Source organism: Myotis myotis, unplaced genomic scaffold (assembly GCF_014108235.1).
Source record: "Myotis myotis isolate mMyoMyo1 unplaced genomic scaffold, mMyoMyo1.p scaffold_m19_p_4, whole genome shotgun sequence".
Classification (NCBI taxonomy): domain Eukaryota; kingdom Metazoa; phylum Chordata; class Mammalia; order Chiroptera; family Vespertilionidae; genus Myotis; species Myotis myotis.
Genome location: NW_023416346.1, coordinates 43271696 through 43288975, shown reverse-complemented (window position 1 = coordinate 43288975; position 17280 = coordinate 43271696). Strand labels below are relative to the sequence as shown.

The 17280-nt window shown below is 34.5% G+C and overlaps 1 protein-coding gene across 6 annotated transcripts in view; it reads right to left on the bottom strand.

Annotated features, from left to right (window-relative positions):
* Window positions 1-17280, bottom strand: part of KLHL13 (kelch like family member 13) — a 192235-nt gene that overhangs the window by 30184 nt on the left and 144771 nt on the right. For all 6 annotated transcript variants that reach the window (XM_036305760.1, XM_036305764.1, XM_036305761.1 and 3 more), the window contains one exon: window positions 4381-4522. In XM_036305760.1, coding sequence (XP_036161653.1) covers window positions 4381-4522 — 142 coding nt within the window. The remainder of the gene's footprint in view (window positions 1-4380; window positions 4523-17280) is intronic.

The following is a 17280-nucleotide window of genomic DNA, read 5'->3' as shown; positions in this document are numbered from 1 at the left end:
TCCACACAGACACTTGTACATGAATGTTCCTAGTAGCATTATTGATAATAGCCTAAATTTGAAATAACCCAAATGTCCATCAATGGATAAATTTTTAAATGTGGTATATCCATAGAATGGAATATTATTCAGCCATAAAAAGTACACAAGTATTGATGCATGCTACGATGTGGATGAACATTGAAAGCATTATGCTAAGTAAAAGAAATCAGTCACAAAAGGCCACATACTGTATAATTCCATTTATATGAAATGCTCAGAATAAGCAAATCTATAGAGACAGTGAGTAGATTAATGGTTGCTTAGGGTTGAAGAAGGGGTTTGGGTATAAGTGGGGAGTGATTGTTAACGGATACAGGTTTGTTTTTGAGGGGATGATAATGTTCTACAATGGATTGTGGTGATATCTGAAAAACACTATGAATATATTAAAAACCATTGAATTGGCCCTGGTCAGTGTGATTGGTTTAGTATCAACCCATGCACCAAAATGTTGCCAGTTTGATTCTTGATCAGGGCACATGCCCAGATTGCAGGTTCATCCCCTGTTGGGTGCAGACAGGTGTTTCTCTCTCTCTCACTTCCCCCCCTCTCTAAAAAAGCAAAGATATTTAAATGTATGTATGTTATAAATAAATAAGTAAAAACCATTAAATTGTACACTTTAAATGGGAGAATACATGCTATATAAATTTTATCTCATAAAGCTGTTACTTTTAAGCAATGAAGGTGCTAGGAAGGGTTTGATTCAATGAAGTACCTACCATAGGATGGGGTAGTAAAAGTAAAATGATGACAACCTGGGTAACAGAATGAAGTCAAAGGAGGGAAGTTGTCCATAATACCCACAGCTGGAGTAGTAGGAAAGGAGTGAGGAAAATGAAATAATCCTTGCTTTTTACTACTTAAGCAAACCTTACTTAATCTTCCTTACTTGAGTAAGTCTTTTGCTCTGCTAATTCCATCCTGGATTCTCCTGAGCTTTATTCAAGGTCCAAGCCTATTAGGTATCAAAATTCTTTCCAGGCACTTTCTTTGACAGCTTAGTTTGCTAAAGCCTATTTAATGGAGATGACTAATCTGTTAGAGCAGATCAAGCCCACCAGATGGACACTTTATTTGGCAAACCCATCACTTCTGATCAGCTACATTTTCTCTGACACCTTCCCTGTTTGGCTCAGATGGAAGGAAAATAAATCATGCACCTTACTTTCCCATAAATTGTCACATTTAATCCTCATATCTCTTACCCATATTACAGATAAAGACACTGGCCTAAAGAGGATAAATGACTTTCCCAAAGTCACTTAACTAGCTGGTAAGTGGTAAAACTAGGATTCCAGTTATGGCCTAAACACACATCCTTCGTCCTTCCGTCCTTCCAACTACAGTTATGCAGTGGGTAATCCTTCAGAATGAGACTTCTTAAAACAGCCTTTCCCCATGGACCCTTCCCCTGAAAGCTACTTTCAATGCCTTTTGAAGCTGGAGTTTGTGTGATTGCTAATTTTAAAACAATGATAGCATTTACACATTAAACACTTCTCTAGCTTGTTCCCTTGACAACCACACACCTAAGATTAGATATCAAAAAAAGGTCCCTGTTACTGCTTGTACTTAATAATCTCCATTGTGAGAACATAATTTTAATAGACTTTTAAAGAGTATACAAAATTTTTCAAAAGCAATATAAATTGGTAGCTCTATGCTACAACAGAAAATATTAATACATTAAAAAACAACCTTAGAAAAGATTGTCTTTACTTAATACAAACTCTCAGGTTATTGTCACATCATTGTGCCTACAATCAGCCTGGACCAACAAAGGCTGAGCTAAAACATGACAGAGCTAAGGGTTCTAAGACACAGCTACACTTGTTTTGTCAACCATTATATATTTTTTAAATTACAAAGGTAATGTGCAAAAATATTTCCATTGTAAAGCAAATTAAACAGTGCAGGGTTATACAGAGCACAAAGTGCAAGACATCATTCACCAGGTTCTCCATGCTCTTACATTCATGTATATGTATGCATATTGAATATTTTTCTACAAATGGATGGAATTGTACAATATATATTGACCTGTTACTATTTTAACAGCTTTATTGAGATGTAGTTAACATACCATACCATTTACCTATTAACAGTATATAATTCTGTGTTTTTCAGAATATTCACAGATAATATGTGCAACCATCTTCACAATAAATTGTAGGATATTTTCATCACTTCAGAAAGAAACCCTACACCCTTAAGCTATCACCCTTGTATCCTCGCATTTTCTCTAGCCCTAAGCAACCACTAGTCCACTTTCTGCCTCTATTGTTTCCCTATTCTGGACATTTTATATAAATGGAATCATATAATATGTGGCATTTTGTGACTAACTTTTTTCATGTTTTCAAGGTTGATCCACGTGTAGCATGTATCAGTACTTCATTTCTTTATATAGCTGAATAATATCCCATTGTATGAATATGCCACATCTGTCCTCTTACTTTTTTCATTTGATATAATCTATCCATTCAATACATACAGATCTGTCTCCATCTTTTCAGTGACTGAACATTATTACATAGTTGATGCAACATAATTTAGGTAGCCATTTTCCTATGGATGGATAATTAAAGTACTTCCATTGTTTCCCCATTATAACATTATCTTATCTCCATTTGATATAAGGGTTTCAGAAAGGGAGATGTATCTCTTAGTGGAAGGCAGATTTAGCCTCTAGAACAGTGATTCTAAAAGTATGTTTCTCAGACCTTCAGTATCACCTGAACTTATTAGGAATGCACATTTCTGGACCCCACTTCCCATTTTTGATTCAGAAAACTGGGGGTGGGGAGCAGTTCACACTGTTTTAACAGCCATCCTCCTAGTGATTCTGATATGCACTAAAATTTGAAAACCACTGCTTTAAATCTGTGTCATTACACTGCAGTGGCTTTCATTATTTGGTTTAAAGTACATTTTAAAAATTAGCAGAACCACAAAAATTGTCATTAACACATGACTATGGTCATGGATAAGGCAGAAGTATAGTGGAGGGGTTACAAGTCAGTCTCTTTGTATTTTCTTTAGAGAAAGTACTTTAATATAACAAAAATTCTTTCCTCTCATGCTTCTCCTATCTGCTTGACCCATTATTCTCTCCATCTATAGCCTTCCAAAACCAACAATTAAACCATTTACATAGACTTAAGATGCCAGGAGATAGAAATTGTTTCCTTCCTGACCCTCAAATTCTGTTGATGATACCCCACAGAACAATGAACTCTAAAACCCAGCTCCCATTAGAAACTGAAACATTGGGAAAATGTGATTTCACTGAATCACACAGATGGGAACTAGAAGGGAATTTAAAGATCTCCTTGTCAAGAGTCATATTTTGGAGTTAAGAAAATGAAGCCCAGAGGAATAACAACACAGTAAGGCCACACAGCAAAGATAAACCTCTTTCCTCACTATGTTATCTATATATTATGCTAATACTATACTTTATACTATATTTTGCTTTATTATAATGGTTCTTGACAAGATATATACATGAAATTCACCTATTTCTTTTAAAAACACATTTAGAAAGATTTATTTTCCTTATCTTACTAAGCAGAGAACACTATTATAATTTAACTATATCTAGATGACATTTATGGACATCCTTTATTATATGATTCTCTAACTCAGCAATGCCCACAGAGGTCAGGGAGTAAACACAAGGGTCAGAAGTACTTGGACTCACGAAATCCCTACACTAAATACCTCCATATTATAGTTCTATGTATTCTTTTGACTTTCTATTGTTTTTCTGTCCTTTCCTTTGATGTGAGTTATTACTTCTTACATCTACCAGTGTATTTGCATCCAGCAGTCCTCACATTGCCAATGTGAGTTGAGACATCAAATAAATAAAACCTTAGAACTATGATAAAAGTGACAATAAAATAAGTTGTGCATGAAGAACTAGAACATTTAGTGTAGAGACTTTGTGATATTTATTTTGGCTGCAATATAGTGGAAAGTTAATGTTGCCAGATACAACATTCTCTAATAAAGTGGAATGATAGCAAGACTTCCATTACACAAACAAAGCAAAGAATGAACTCTGGGGAATTTTTTTAACACCAGGAAGGTATGCAGTTTTCCCCTCAAAGTTTCTCCTCTGTTGCTTGTTTGCTTTTTTAAAATTGATAAACCTTATTTTTTTAGAGAAGTTTTTGATTCACAACAAACTTGAGCAGAAAGTATAGAGAATCTCCATACAACCCCACCCTCAAACGTGCACAACCTTTCCCTCTATTGACATCCCACACCACACAAACCCGAGTGCTTTGTAAAGCCATTAAATACTAGAAAAAGGACAGTTTACAATACCTGTAACACCACAGAACTGTGGGTATTGCTGGTAAAGATGCGAGTCGCTCCTGCCTTGGAAGACTGCAAATGGGATGAGAGGCCCATTTCGCTGCTTCCAAGGGACAATTTCATGTGTTGGTCTTCCTCTTCCACGAGAGATCTAAGAATTTGTTTAAATCAGAAAGAGAGGCAAATAAAAAGTTGTCATATAATTCACAGTAATGATATTATTTCAAGAAATAATCTAGTACTAATCATCTGTCTATGGAATATACTGAATTTTGTTTCAATATATTTTAAAAGGCTCACAACACTCTAACATTATAGAAGAAAAACATATTTTTTCTTGCAAAAAGCTTCCCAAGGTCAGTAAAGATAAATGAGACCTGATAAAACAACCCACAAGCTGGTTCAAAACTATAATCACAGAGGGTTTCATTTTTTTAGTGTCAGAATAATTGCTTTTGGTATTTATCTCACTGTATAGGTAGCAATACAATCAAATTATGCTATGCACAGTTAAAATAAATTTGGAATGCCTTTTAGAAAGATAAAAAAATCTCTCATTTATTGAACAGTCACTATGCATTAGGCACTTGCCAAGAAATTTACACACATGATCCTTAAAAATATCATTAAAAATATCCATTGCAATAGGTACTCTGATTGTCCTTTTTATTAAGTATAGAACAAATGAGCTATAAAAGGGTTAAAAAACAATTGGCCTGCCGAGACCAGTTTGGCTCAGTGGATAGAGCCTCGGCCTGTGGACCAAAGGGACCCAGGTTCGGTCCCGGTCAAGGGCTTGTACCTGGGTTGCAGGCACCTCCCCAGTAGGAGATGTGCAGGAGGCAGCTGATCAATGTTTCTCTCTCATCGATGTTTCTAACTCTCTATCTCTCTCCCTTCTTCTCTGTAAAAAAATCAATAAAATATATTAAAAAAAAAACAATTGGCCTAAGGTCACAAAAATTTTTAAGTGGTTGTGATAGGATTTGAATGTATGTCTAGTCTTTTTCTAAACTCCAACAGCCCCATTAATGAAAGGCAAAGATTAACTATGATACATTGCAACATTATTTCCTCTTCTATTGTTAGTTATAGTTCCAATCAACCCAAAAGGAACAAAAATTTTTGCATGTTAAAATATTTTGTTTTCTAGCAATATCTCATATCATTTGGGGATTATTTAGATAAATAGCTACAGTGTAGTGGCATTTCTATTTTTTCAAAGAAAGAAATAATAAAAATAATAAATACAAGTTATATCCATGTATATTATAACAGTATTTTTTAGGGGCAATAAAAAAGATTTTTAAAAAGATTGGAGAACAGCCCTAACTGGTTTGGCTCAGTGGATAGAGCATTGGCCTGCGGACTCAAGGGTCCCAGGTTTGAATCTGGTCAAGGGCATGTACCTTGGCTGCAGGCACATACCCAGTAGGGAGTGTGCAGGAGGCAGCTGATCGATGTTTCTAACTCTCTATCCCTCTCCCTCCCTTTCTGTAAAAAATCAATAAAATATATTTTAAAAAAAGATTGGAGAACAGTAGTCAACAGAGAATATATCAAAATATTTCATAGTTACCTCAGGTAGGTTACACTAAAAACAATCATCATGGTACAACCTTTCATTATTCCTTAGACCAGGCTGGCTTGTATTTCCTTAGGTATACATTGCTAAAATTGTCTCTGAATTAGCTGCCTAAAGAGCAGGGAGCTCATGGCTCTGAATGGGTCTGTGCATATATAATGTAGACTGTTAAAATTGACATCAGAAATCACAAAGGAAGAATGGATTTTCAAGTGCTAGAACTCTGTAATTTTCCCACTTATCTGTAACTGCTTAAATGATGAATTATTTGTTTTACTAATTCCAGCCTATCCAATATCTTAAAGGTTTCACTTTTTTCCCTATCATATCTATAATCTAAGTTGATCAGTTTTAACAAAAAAGTTTTAAGACTCTACTGGACTTTTAATAAAGATCCTGCTTTTTAAATTCTGACACCAACCAGCAATAATTAGCAAAACTTCTGGCCTTGAGGGTGACATCAATTTTCCTTAATGATATTAGAGCCACAGTATAATAAAAAATGAATTAATAATATAGGACCATGTTTTATTCAACTCTCATGGATATTTAATAAAGAGAATAATTTAAATAAAAACTTAACAAGCAAAAAGAAAATGAATATAGGTTTCCTCAAGTTTCAGAAATAGGTTTAAAAGAATTAAAGTATATACATGATATATACTATACACACGTTCACACACTTTTAAGAGCTTTTGCAAAAGACATTTAACATTACAGAATCAACTGAAAAATGGGTAATAGACATATGGTGAGTGGTATCCCGAACCAGAAAGTTTCCATTCAACCAGAATTATTTTAATGGGATATTCAAGCAGAATGTCTTATTATTTTCTGTATTCCCTGCACAGAACCTGGCACACGGGAAGTTTAATATATGTCATTTGAATGAATGCAGAATCTCATTTCTGTGGATCATTCTAAAGACATCTCCTTATCTTGCAGTGCTTTAAATGACTATCAATTATCCTTTTTATAAAACCATAGATATAACTGGAACAGAAGTACAGCTAAAACCGCATTGCCCCTATGACATATTCTGAAAATTGCTTTTAAAAAATAAACTACAGATAACAATTGTTTACTTGCCATTTATTTCTTGCTCTTAAAACTGAAAAGCAGAATATAAAGATGCAGCCCTTTCTTGGCAAGATAATACCACTAGCTTTCTAATTAATTATTTCAAAAGCTGAAGAAGCCTTCAATAAATCATCTTCTTCATGACTTTTTATCAACATTGTTTGACTTTTTAACATTCAGAATACTTCATATTATTTCTGCATCAGTAACAGTACATGCCATTTCAACCTTCTCAGCAGATTCAATATTCTCTTCTTTCTTTTTCATTAAGTTTACTGGATATGAAGAGCACTGGTCTTCAACACTGCAAGGATGTGAAATCTCTCTACAACCCCCAGGTCACAATTTTATCAATCTATCCTTAGAGGAATTATTAACTGAGTAATTTCAAAAACAAATAACATTTTAAATCATTTTTTTTCAAGTCATATGGTTAAAAGCAATATAAAGATCAATGGTTCTCAATAGGGGAAAGGGGACCAAGAGGATGTTTGCCTCTTTTCCCCCATGCCTGGCAATGTCTAGAGGCATTTTTCATTGGTACAAGGGGGAGGGTTTGTGTGCTACTGTCTGATGGGATGCTGCTAAACATCTCCACATCAAACATATCAAATGTGCCAAGGTTGAGAAACCCTGATACAGAGGAGTTAAGATTCTCAGTAAAATTTTTCTAAAGCAATTACATGTTCTAAATAACTTCCCAGCCAAGAGTTGAATCCACGAGGTAATGCTGGCAGTAAAAGACACAGTAGGATTATTAATTGCAACTCTTCCAAGACTACCTAACAATAAAATACCTCTGTTCTTTCTTGGCAAGACAATATGGCCGGCTTTCATATTATTAATTAATGGCCCGTCAATTTGAAAAGTCAAGTGTTTACAGTAGATAAGTAGATAATGGCTTTGAAGTTTATAAGAATTATGTAGGAAAGCTTTTGTTCTATATAAACTCATGTAAGAATAATAATTTAATTCTGCTTAAAACAATTATTTGGATTCACTTTTACATGCTAATTTAGAATCAAGCAAATCCTGCCCAAATAATTCCATCAACATTATAAAATTAATCACAGGGGAGATTGTGTTCATCAATTTTCTTTCTAAAAATCAAATCTTTTTCCTACAACATCTGTATATTGCCACCAGGTCACACCCACCCTTCACACCAAGACTGAACACATCTTATTTTCCAAATAATGACCAACCACAGAGTGCAAAAGCAATCTTTCACAAAGTATACATGAATCAGTGAACTGTGCTTGCTCAAAAAGAACAATTGCTTTTTCGAAGATACTGTCTGATCGTTTTACTGAAAGCATTGCAACGTGGTCAAACTGAACATACACACACTATGGCATTTCTTTGTACTGCTATTTGAAGACAAAAGAAATAGAAAGTCTAAGCAATTGACATGTGTTAATAGGGTGATGCTAACATTGTAATCTTACTCAAAAATTTCCATATTTTAAAAATTACTCCCAAGGGAAACATGTAAATGATATGAGCAGAAAATTCATAAAGATAAAAGTACAAATGGTTAACAGAAAAATGTTCAACCTCATTAGTATTCTAGAATATGCAAATTAAATCAAAGATTCCATCTTTGAACATGTAAAGTTATCAAAAAATAAGAGTGGAAGGTATACTCTCAACATTGCTAGTACAAACATGTATGAAGCCCATGCTGTCTGTATGGTTCTGCTCACCCAAATGGATTTTTTAATGGAAATTTCAAAACCATCAAATGTACAATCATTTTCCTTTTATAGTGAACACCATGACAATAGAGGATTGTGTATTATGTGTACAATCTGGTAGGTGGGCTGCAGCAAAAGTTCTCTGTCAACCTGGTTCAAATATGTTTTCTACAATGAATAGTTCTGTAAAGGTAATAGTTTGGCAGGCATTCTATAAAGAATTGTAAACACGTAGCATTCACTATAGCAATCATGTTTGGTGGCATGCTATTTGGAGAAGGGAAGAGTATCACACAATTGCATCATTTGGCCTCAAAGCCTCAAATCCAATAGTCATCAATCTACATACCAACAAAATATTACTCCTATAAAATCCACTGAAATGAGTACGTTTGTGTTTAAAAAATAAGGTATCAACTTCATAGGTCATAAACTGCCCACTTCAAATTCTTGGTTTCTATCATTTCAAGCACCAATTTAATGCTATACAGAAAGGCAGGTGAGGTCACATTTCATTTTCAATGAAAAGAGGACATTTTAGTGCTTTTTAAAATTATTAGCATGAAAACACATGAAACGCTTGCCTTTTCTTGGTAGAGAAGTTATATGTGTATGCATGCTCTGGTATGTTAACTTCTTACACCAAATGAAGAGCAGCACATTAACAGTGCTGTGAATAAAATATGCTAGTAGGAGCTGTGTACACTCAGAAAAAAAAAATACAGATTAAGCTTATCAAAGTAGTTGTCAAGTTATTTTCTTTACTTTCCTGTTTTTATGTTAATTTCTGAAGGGGAAAATAAATTAATCAGAAAAGCTAAGAAGGTAAAAGTATTTGAACAACACCTTTAACTTTTCTCTAGTTAGTTCACAATTAGTTTCATAGCACGTATTTTTGCTTGCAACCATTACATTACAAAGTGGTTAAACCTAACAATGCACTCTAATAACATAATTCCACTGTAACAAAAGAATAGGAGTTTGAGTTAATGTCAAAAGTATTATACAAATATTGTTATTGCCCAGAGTAGCAATGTTATCATAAGTGAAAGTCAGTACCAGTGGGTTGGTATACAAGAACAGCAACACTAACAAAACAAAACAAACAACAAAATTAAAAATAAAAGCCATGAATGGTATACAACAAATGGTGTATAACAAATCTGGTTGGTTAATCAAGGCCTTGACTCATGTTTTCCACCACCCTTCCCCCAGAAAAGCAAAGTACATATTTCTCACACTCACAATTTAAAAAGAAAATCAAGAAAAAGGTTTTCTTCAAAGAAGAACTCCCCCTCCATTTGGTTTTCTGCTCTGAAACAGAGAAGTGTCTGCTAGCAGCAGCATTTGCGAAATGAAACATTTCTTGCGATAAAGTTGCATGGCAGGTGGAGGAGACATTTAGCCACCTGTTCTCATACTCATTTGAATTAGAGTGCTAAATCTGTCAAGGTATTTCTTTCCATTCTTGAGAAATAATTTAAAAACTTAAGATGGTAAAAATAATTTTCCACTGATTTTTTCTATAGACTAAAATTATGCATATTATATTGAATTCTAAAGGTATTAATAACCTTCCTACATCACAACATTTAGAATCTGAACTCTCCTTTACACGCCTCCCAAACAAAAACTGAATTATATTCTCCCTCTCTCTAAATTAACTTCCCATTAAGAAAAAAAATAGGGAAAGATTTTAAAAATCAGAAAGGAAATTTCCAACTCATGAAATTAATATGTATAAAATAAGTTTGGTGTTTTTATTAAAAGAAAGACACAACAAAGTTAAAACTTAAAATACTAAAAGATATGCCCTAACTAAAATGTCATTTACAGTATCATTGCACAAGGAAATTATAAATATCACAGCAAGTTCTCTTCATAAGACATAAATTAATTGCTGTTTAAGAAACTGTGGAGAATATATCTCCTTAATGAGGTGCTTGCCTGAAAGGAACTAAGAAAGATGAAGATTTGGTTACTTATTTGTATTTTTTAATGACTTAAATAGAGTCGTCCCTCAGTATCTACAGGGGATTGGTTCCAGAACACTCCCCCCCACCCAGATACCATAATCCATAGATGCTTAAGTACCTTATATAAAATGGGGTAGAACAATGCATACAGTCAGCCGCCGCCCCCCCCCCCCAAATCTCAGATTCCCAACCCCTAATAAAAAATATGGATTTAGCCCTGACTGGTTTAGCTCAGGGGATAGAGCGTTGGCCTGCGGACTGAAGGGTCCCAGGTTAGATTCCAGTCAAGGGCATGTACCTTGGTTGCGGGAACATTCCCAGTAGGGGGGTGTGCAGGAGGCAGTTGATCGATGTTTCTCTCTCATCGATGTTTCTAACTCTCTATTCCCTTCCCTTTCTCTCTGTAAAAAAATCAATAAAAATATTTTTTTAAAAATATGGATGTAGACTGAAAATATAGTTGGTTGAACCTGAGGATGAAAAACCTGGGGAAACAGAGAGCCAACTGTATAGTATTGTCCACTTACAATGAATTCACTAATGGAAGTCTTTAGCATACATGATATAAAATAGCTGCTAATATTTCCAATGCTTTCTTTTCTGTTGCAGAAGTACCAGAGCCCACAAAAAAAGAAAAAAAAAGTTCAAATGATTTTCCAAAGTAAAGTAGCTTCCTTAAATGCATATGCCTGACATATTTAAAATAAAATTACATTAATAAATAGCTGATGTCAGTTTTAACACAGGAATAAGATCGTTTACCCAGCACCTGCTGTGTGCTAGGCATTTTGCCAGACACATTCTCTGTACTACTTAATCCTCATAACAATCCCATTTTAAAGACAGGAAACTGAAGAGAGTTTAAGGCCTCACCATGAGTCTGGTAACTATGATTTGAACTCCAGTCTGATTCCAGAGCTCACATTGTTCCCATTACAACAAGCCTAAAAATGAAAAATAGCAGAGTAGAGACCATAAAGAAAATGACATTTCAATGACTAATTTATAAATACAAGTTGGATCTCAGAGAGACACATTCTGTTATAGACAAGTCATTTTATGGTTGAATCAATTCAGTTTAAAATCAGCCATTTTTACTACTACTTCCATAAAAACAATACCAGTGCTAAAAGTCTCATATTCTCCCAATGCTTATGGGGTAAGGGGGATAGCATATCTTAGGATGTAGCTCAGGTCAAATTTAAGGAGAACTTTACATTACTGATATCAAAATTTAAAATAACAGATTTTGAATTCCAAAGTCACCCATCACAATCACAGAAATAGCACTATGACACAGATGAGGAAATGGAGCTAAACAAATGGAATGACAAATGATATTCCATTAGATAACTATAACAGGATGAAAGTTAATGATCCAAATCATAAAGCATTTGCACTGAATATCTCAAACCTGTTCAAGAAAGCCTTTAAAATTAATGTTTGTTCCCTCTATCTGCCATATTTCAAAACTTTCATCTTCCTTCATCTTTTAAAATCCATACACCAATTAAAGTACATCAAGTCTCATCTAGACCGGGAAATTCTTCTGTTTAGAAGCTTGGTTTATATCCTACTTCTTATTCTTCACATTTCTGATAATATTTTGATGAAAAAATATATAGATAATAGATAGATAGACAGATAGATAGATAGATAGATACCTGAAGTAGAAATAAAAGAGTAACCAAAATAATAAATTTCTAAATTCTGATTCCACATCTACTATATAAAAAATCTAAGTTAAAGCTCCCTAACTTTCAGAAGCTGTATATGGTGAGAGTATGCAAGTGGTAGTGGTGGGAGGGAGATGCAATATGTACTTGTAATTTGGGGAAAACAGACTGTGTTCCCATCACTGTTACTAGCCCCCTGCCCAGTGCACAGAGGAAATAATTATAATCTTCTGACTACATATTAGTTCTCTGGAAGGATGATCCACCCTTCAGCAAGCACCAGCCTTTCCCATTGAAAAGTTTAACAATACCTAAGACAGGGAACATGCCTTCTTATTCTTCAACCCCCAAATGAAGAAACTGGAATAGGAGTTCCAACACCCAGGCCAACTTTCTTTAAAGGAGCTTTTTGCTCCCAGAGGATTTGTTAACCAAGGTGTGATTTTACTTCTATCACCCTTAGCTCACCAACTTTGAAATTTGACTATTGTGCTATGGTGCATTTCAATGGAAAAGCATGTTAAAGAATTCTTGTATCACCTACCTAAAATTTCAGTTCATTTAATATTCAAACCTCCAAGTTATCTAATTTGAGTTTATTATAAAGCCAGATTCCATAAACTCAAAACCAATTAGAAATCACTGAGACAAATCTCTTTGGGAACAGGAGAATCATTAATCAAGAGGTAAAAATCCTATCCTTTTCTGTCTTAGAAACTTAGAAAATTAGAAAAATTTCCCAGTTATAGTCAACTTCACAAAGTCAATAATTCATGACCAGGTCTTAGGGGAATGTTTATTTCTCTTTAAAAAGGAAACAAGAAAACATAGAGTAAGACTTTCAAATTACAAAGTAATAGTCAATTGCATTCCATGTTTTAAGAATTATAACTGGCAGCTCTAAGAGCCCCACTGATTCTATATCTTCTAAGCCTTTAATAAATATGATAAATCTCAACCTTGATTTTGCAATGACCTAGAGGCATATCTAAGTAGTTCAATGAATGTGGTAAGAATTTCAGTATCAAATCAATCATGTTTTAATAGAATGTTTAATACAATTTAATCAAATCAATATTTTAATATAATGAGCAGTATTTTTAAGACAGGAGAAGGTAATACAAAAAGAAAAATCAGAAGATAGATTATTAACCCAACGAGTCTGGGAATCACACTTAGGATAGTTCTATCAAGCTAATCTCACTTATGGAGCTTATGGAAGCAAAGAGTCTAACTCAAGCAAAAATTCCCATATTAAATTATTTTCCATTTTGTACATAACTATCTGCCTCACCATTAAGGTTTTTTACATTAAACTTTGTTTAAGCCTTTAAGTTATTCTTCTTGTACTATCTACACTAATAAAAGAGAAACATGCAAATTGGTGTCACTCTACTACACCCACCAGCCAAACAGGATGAGTATGCAAATTACGCTGCTGTAAAAAGGAAGGAAGTCCTACCATTTGCAACAGCATGGATGGAGCTGGAGAGCATTATGCTAAGTGAAATAAGTCAGTCAAAGATAAATATCACATGCTCTCACTCAATTGTGGATTATAATGAACAATATAAACCGATGAACAAAAACAGATGTAGAGACAGAGAAGCATCTATCAGATGCTCAAAACTCAGAGCGAAGGTAGAGGAGGGTGAGGGGGAGGGGGAGAGATCAACCAAAGGACTAGTATGCATGCATATAAGCATAAGCGATGGTTGTGGACAACAGGGGGTGAGGGTGAGGGCAGCATTGGGGGGATGAGAGGACATTGGGGGGATAAGGACACATTTGTAATATCTTAATCAATAAAGGGAAAATAATTTTTTTAAAAAAGAGAAACATGTAAATTGGTATCACGCCACTACGCCCACCAGCGAATCAGGATGAGTATGCAAATTAACCCAACAAAGATGGTGGTTAATTTGCATATGCAGGTGCAGAGCGAAGACTGAAGGCTCCAGCCCCAGCGAAGACTGAACACTGAAGACAACTGAAGACTGAAGAGGCTTGGCTTCTCCGCTGCGGCCGGAATGAAGGCCTGGGTCCCGGGTGCCGGAGGAAAACTGGTGCCAGCAGCCAGGGAAAGGAAGGCCTATTGCACGAGTCTCTTCATGCAACAGGCCTCTAGTGCTTACCATAAAGAAACATAACCATTGTTGATCCTAAGTTCTCAGGTTGTTAGGAGATGGACAAAATCTATAGTCACCTACAGCCCACTCACCTATCTACACATTCAAGTATCATATTCTAAGAGTATAAATTCAGTCTTTAACCCCATAAATGACTTCTGATTTTTCTCCTAAAATTCCATCAGGCTCCATCACATTATTACACTACTAGAAAAGTATTTTAACTAAGATCACTATAATGTCCAGCTCTATATCACAACACAATTCCATGATCTAGCTACAGACAGCTCTGGTAATGTAATAAAAATTTCTCTACAAAAATAATTTTATGAGTCTTTGTCCATTGTTCAGTAACACTAAGGAAGGAATCCTGGGCAAATGTTTTGTGTATCATGACTATATTTGCTTATCCAAAATATTAAATATTCTTAATAAAATTGGTAATTATTTCCTGAAAGGTAGACTTTTTTTGAGGGGGTAGATGCAAATTATAATTCTTTGGGGAATTTGCTCCTTGGGGAAAGTGTTTCTTTTTAGGAACATTGAACTCTCTGGTTTAAAGAGTATGTATGTGTGTATACTTGTGTGGAACTCAACAAGGGTAGAAGCAGATCATATCATTTAAACAATATGGCACCATATGCATCAAGCATTCACACTTCTCAGTCATTTAAATGAGAATCTTGCCCTGACCAGCGTGGCTCAATTGGTTGAGCATCATCTCATGCACCAAAAGGTTGCTGGTTTGATTCCCTGTCAGGGACATGCCCAGGTTGCAGGCTACATCCCCAATAGGGGGTGTGCAGGAGGCAGCTGATTAATGTTTTGCTCAGACATCGATGTTTGTTTCTCTCTCTCCCTTCCTCTGTCTGTAAATAATCAATAAAAAATCTTTTAAAAAAATGGAATTTTAAGTAGAAGGTAATTGGGTCATTTTCAGACTGTATGTGTTTTTGAAGAAGCTATGAATAGTGAAGTAGTAAGGAAGTACTAACTTGATCTGCTTGAGGAGAAAGGTATATTAAGCAAGAAAGAGAGAAGCAGTACTTTCCTTCCTTCCACACGGTCATTGAAAACCAATTTATAATTTCTGGCCTTCAGTGTGCAAGTGAGAAGGAGACTGGGAAGCATCACCACATATGTAAGGATAGCAAAGAATCAAAGTTTTAAACATTTGTCTATCTAGTTGTAAAATGCTACTCTAAATGGTACTACCCTCACCCCACCTACAACAGCTATTTCTTAAAGCAATAAGTCATATCCAAATCTCCAAAATCAAATCTTTTCATAGATCACACTTTAATGGAAAATTGATTTACTTAAAGGTACTTTCAATGGAAATGAATTCAATGACATAGTTCTTGATCATTTCTGGGAGCTTGGTCAGTCAGAATAAAGTTCAGTCATCTCAAATGTATCCAGATGTCATGCATTCAAGAGAGACATAGCTAGGATATTTTGGACTCTAAAAGAAAACTGTTATCATCAAAATACTTCAGTCACCTCTGACTCTTGCTTTTTCACCATGTTCCATATCCAAGCGACTGTTAAAGTACTACTGACTATCTCTCTTCCATGCTCCTGTCTTTCACAGCCTCTCCACTCTCACTGACCTTACAACTTCTGGTATCTACTACTTCTCATTTGGATTTTGTCATTAATATAAATTACATATTTTTATAGTATATCTTCTTAATGAATTGTCATTGTATTTATAACTCCAAAAGTCACTTCCTTGCTCAAAGGATTCAATGACTCCTCACTACTTGCTGAACAAACACCTAATGCCACACTCTCGAATTCAAGGTTTCTTGAACTATCCCTCCTTAACTAATCACACATTCCAGCAAATAATTCAAAATAAATATATATTTAGTGATTAAAGAATAAAACTATCAATAGAATATGTCATTTTCATACTTATTAACATCTATGCCTTTTTTCTATTGCTAACCAAGTAATACAAACACCATTTTATTTAAATATTTTGATAGAAGGAAAATTTACTGAATTTAAATGGAATAAATGCTAAACATTTGCAATTGGGTTGAAGCCCTTTTAAGTATAAAAATTCAGAAGATAAGTAAGCATGAATGATTTTTCATTACTAATTTTAAATTTATTTTTCCTAAACACTAGGTCAGATTTCCTTTTTTTCAGTTAGTCTATTCCTTTTTTCAAACCATATGTACAAAACGTTATCATTTAAGTGCAAACACACTTGCTTTAAAACATAAATTTATCCAATTTGCTCCATTATGGTAAAAGACATGTAAAAATAAGTAAAGAAAAAAACCCTCTTTACTTTAAGAATAGTTGCTGTCTTGGAACATATTGTAATCTTATTTTCTTTATCAAATTATAATTTGATGAACCATGACTAAAGTATTCTAGTCACTGGTAAATTGTTTCTACTAAAACTACTTTCAGTCTGTAACCGCATAGTGGTATTTATCAGCAAGCAAGGAACAGAATCAGGGTTTTGGATTAGTTTTCATAGCAAAGATAGCTGTAACTTGCTCTCTAACAAGACTGGTACCTATTAGATTACTGCATATATCAAATGAAGAAATTTGACACTCAAGTGAAGTGATTTGCACAGGGCTACAAACCTCAAAACTACACTTCCTAAATTCATGCATCAACTCAGCATTTATTGAGGACCTACTATGTTCCAGGCATCTCACAAAGAGATAGGTAAACAAAGAGCAGTTGGGATATTTGCTTGCAAAAAAATCACAATAAAAGAAACAAACACTTTCCAAA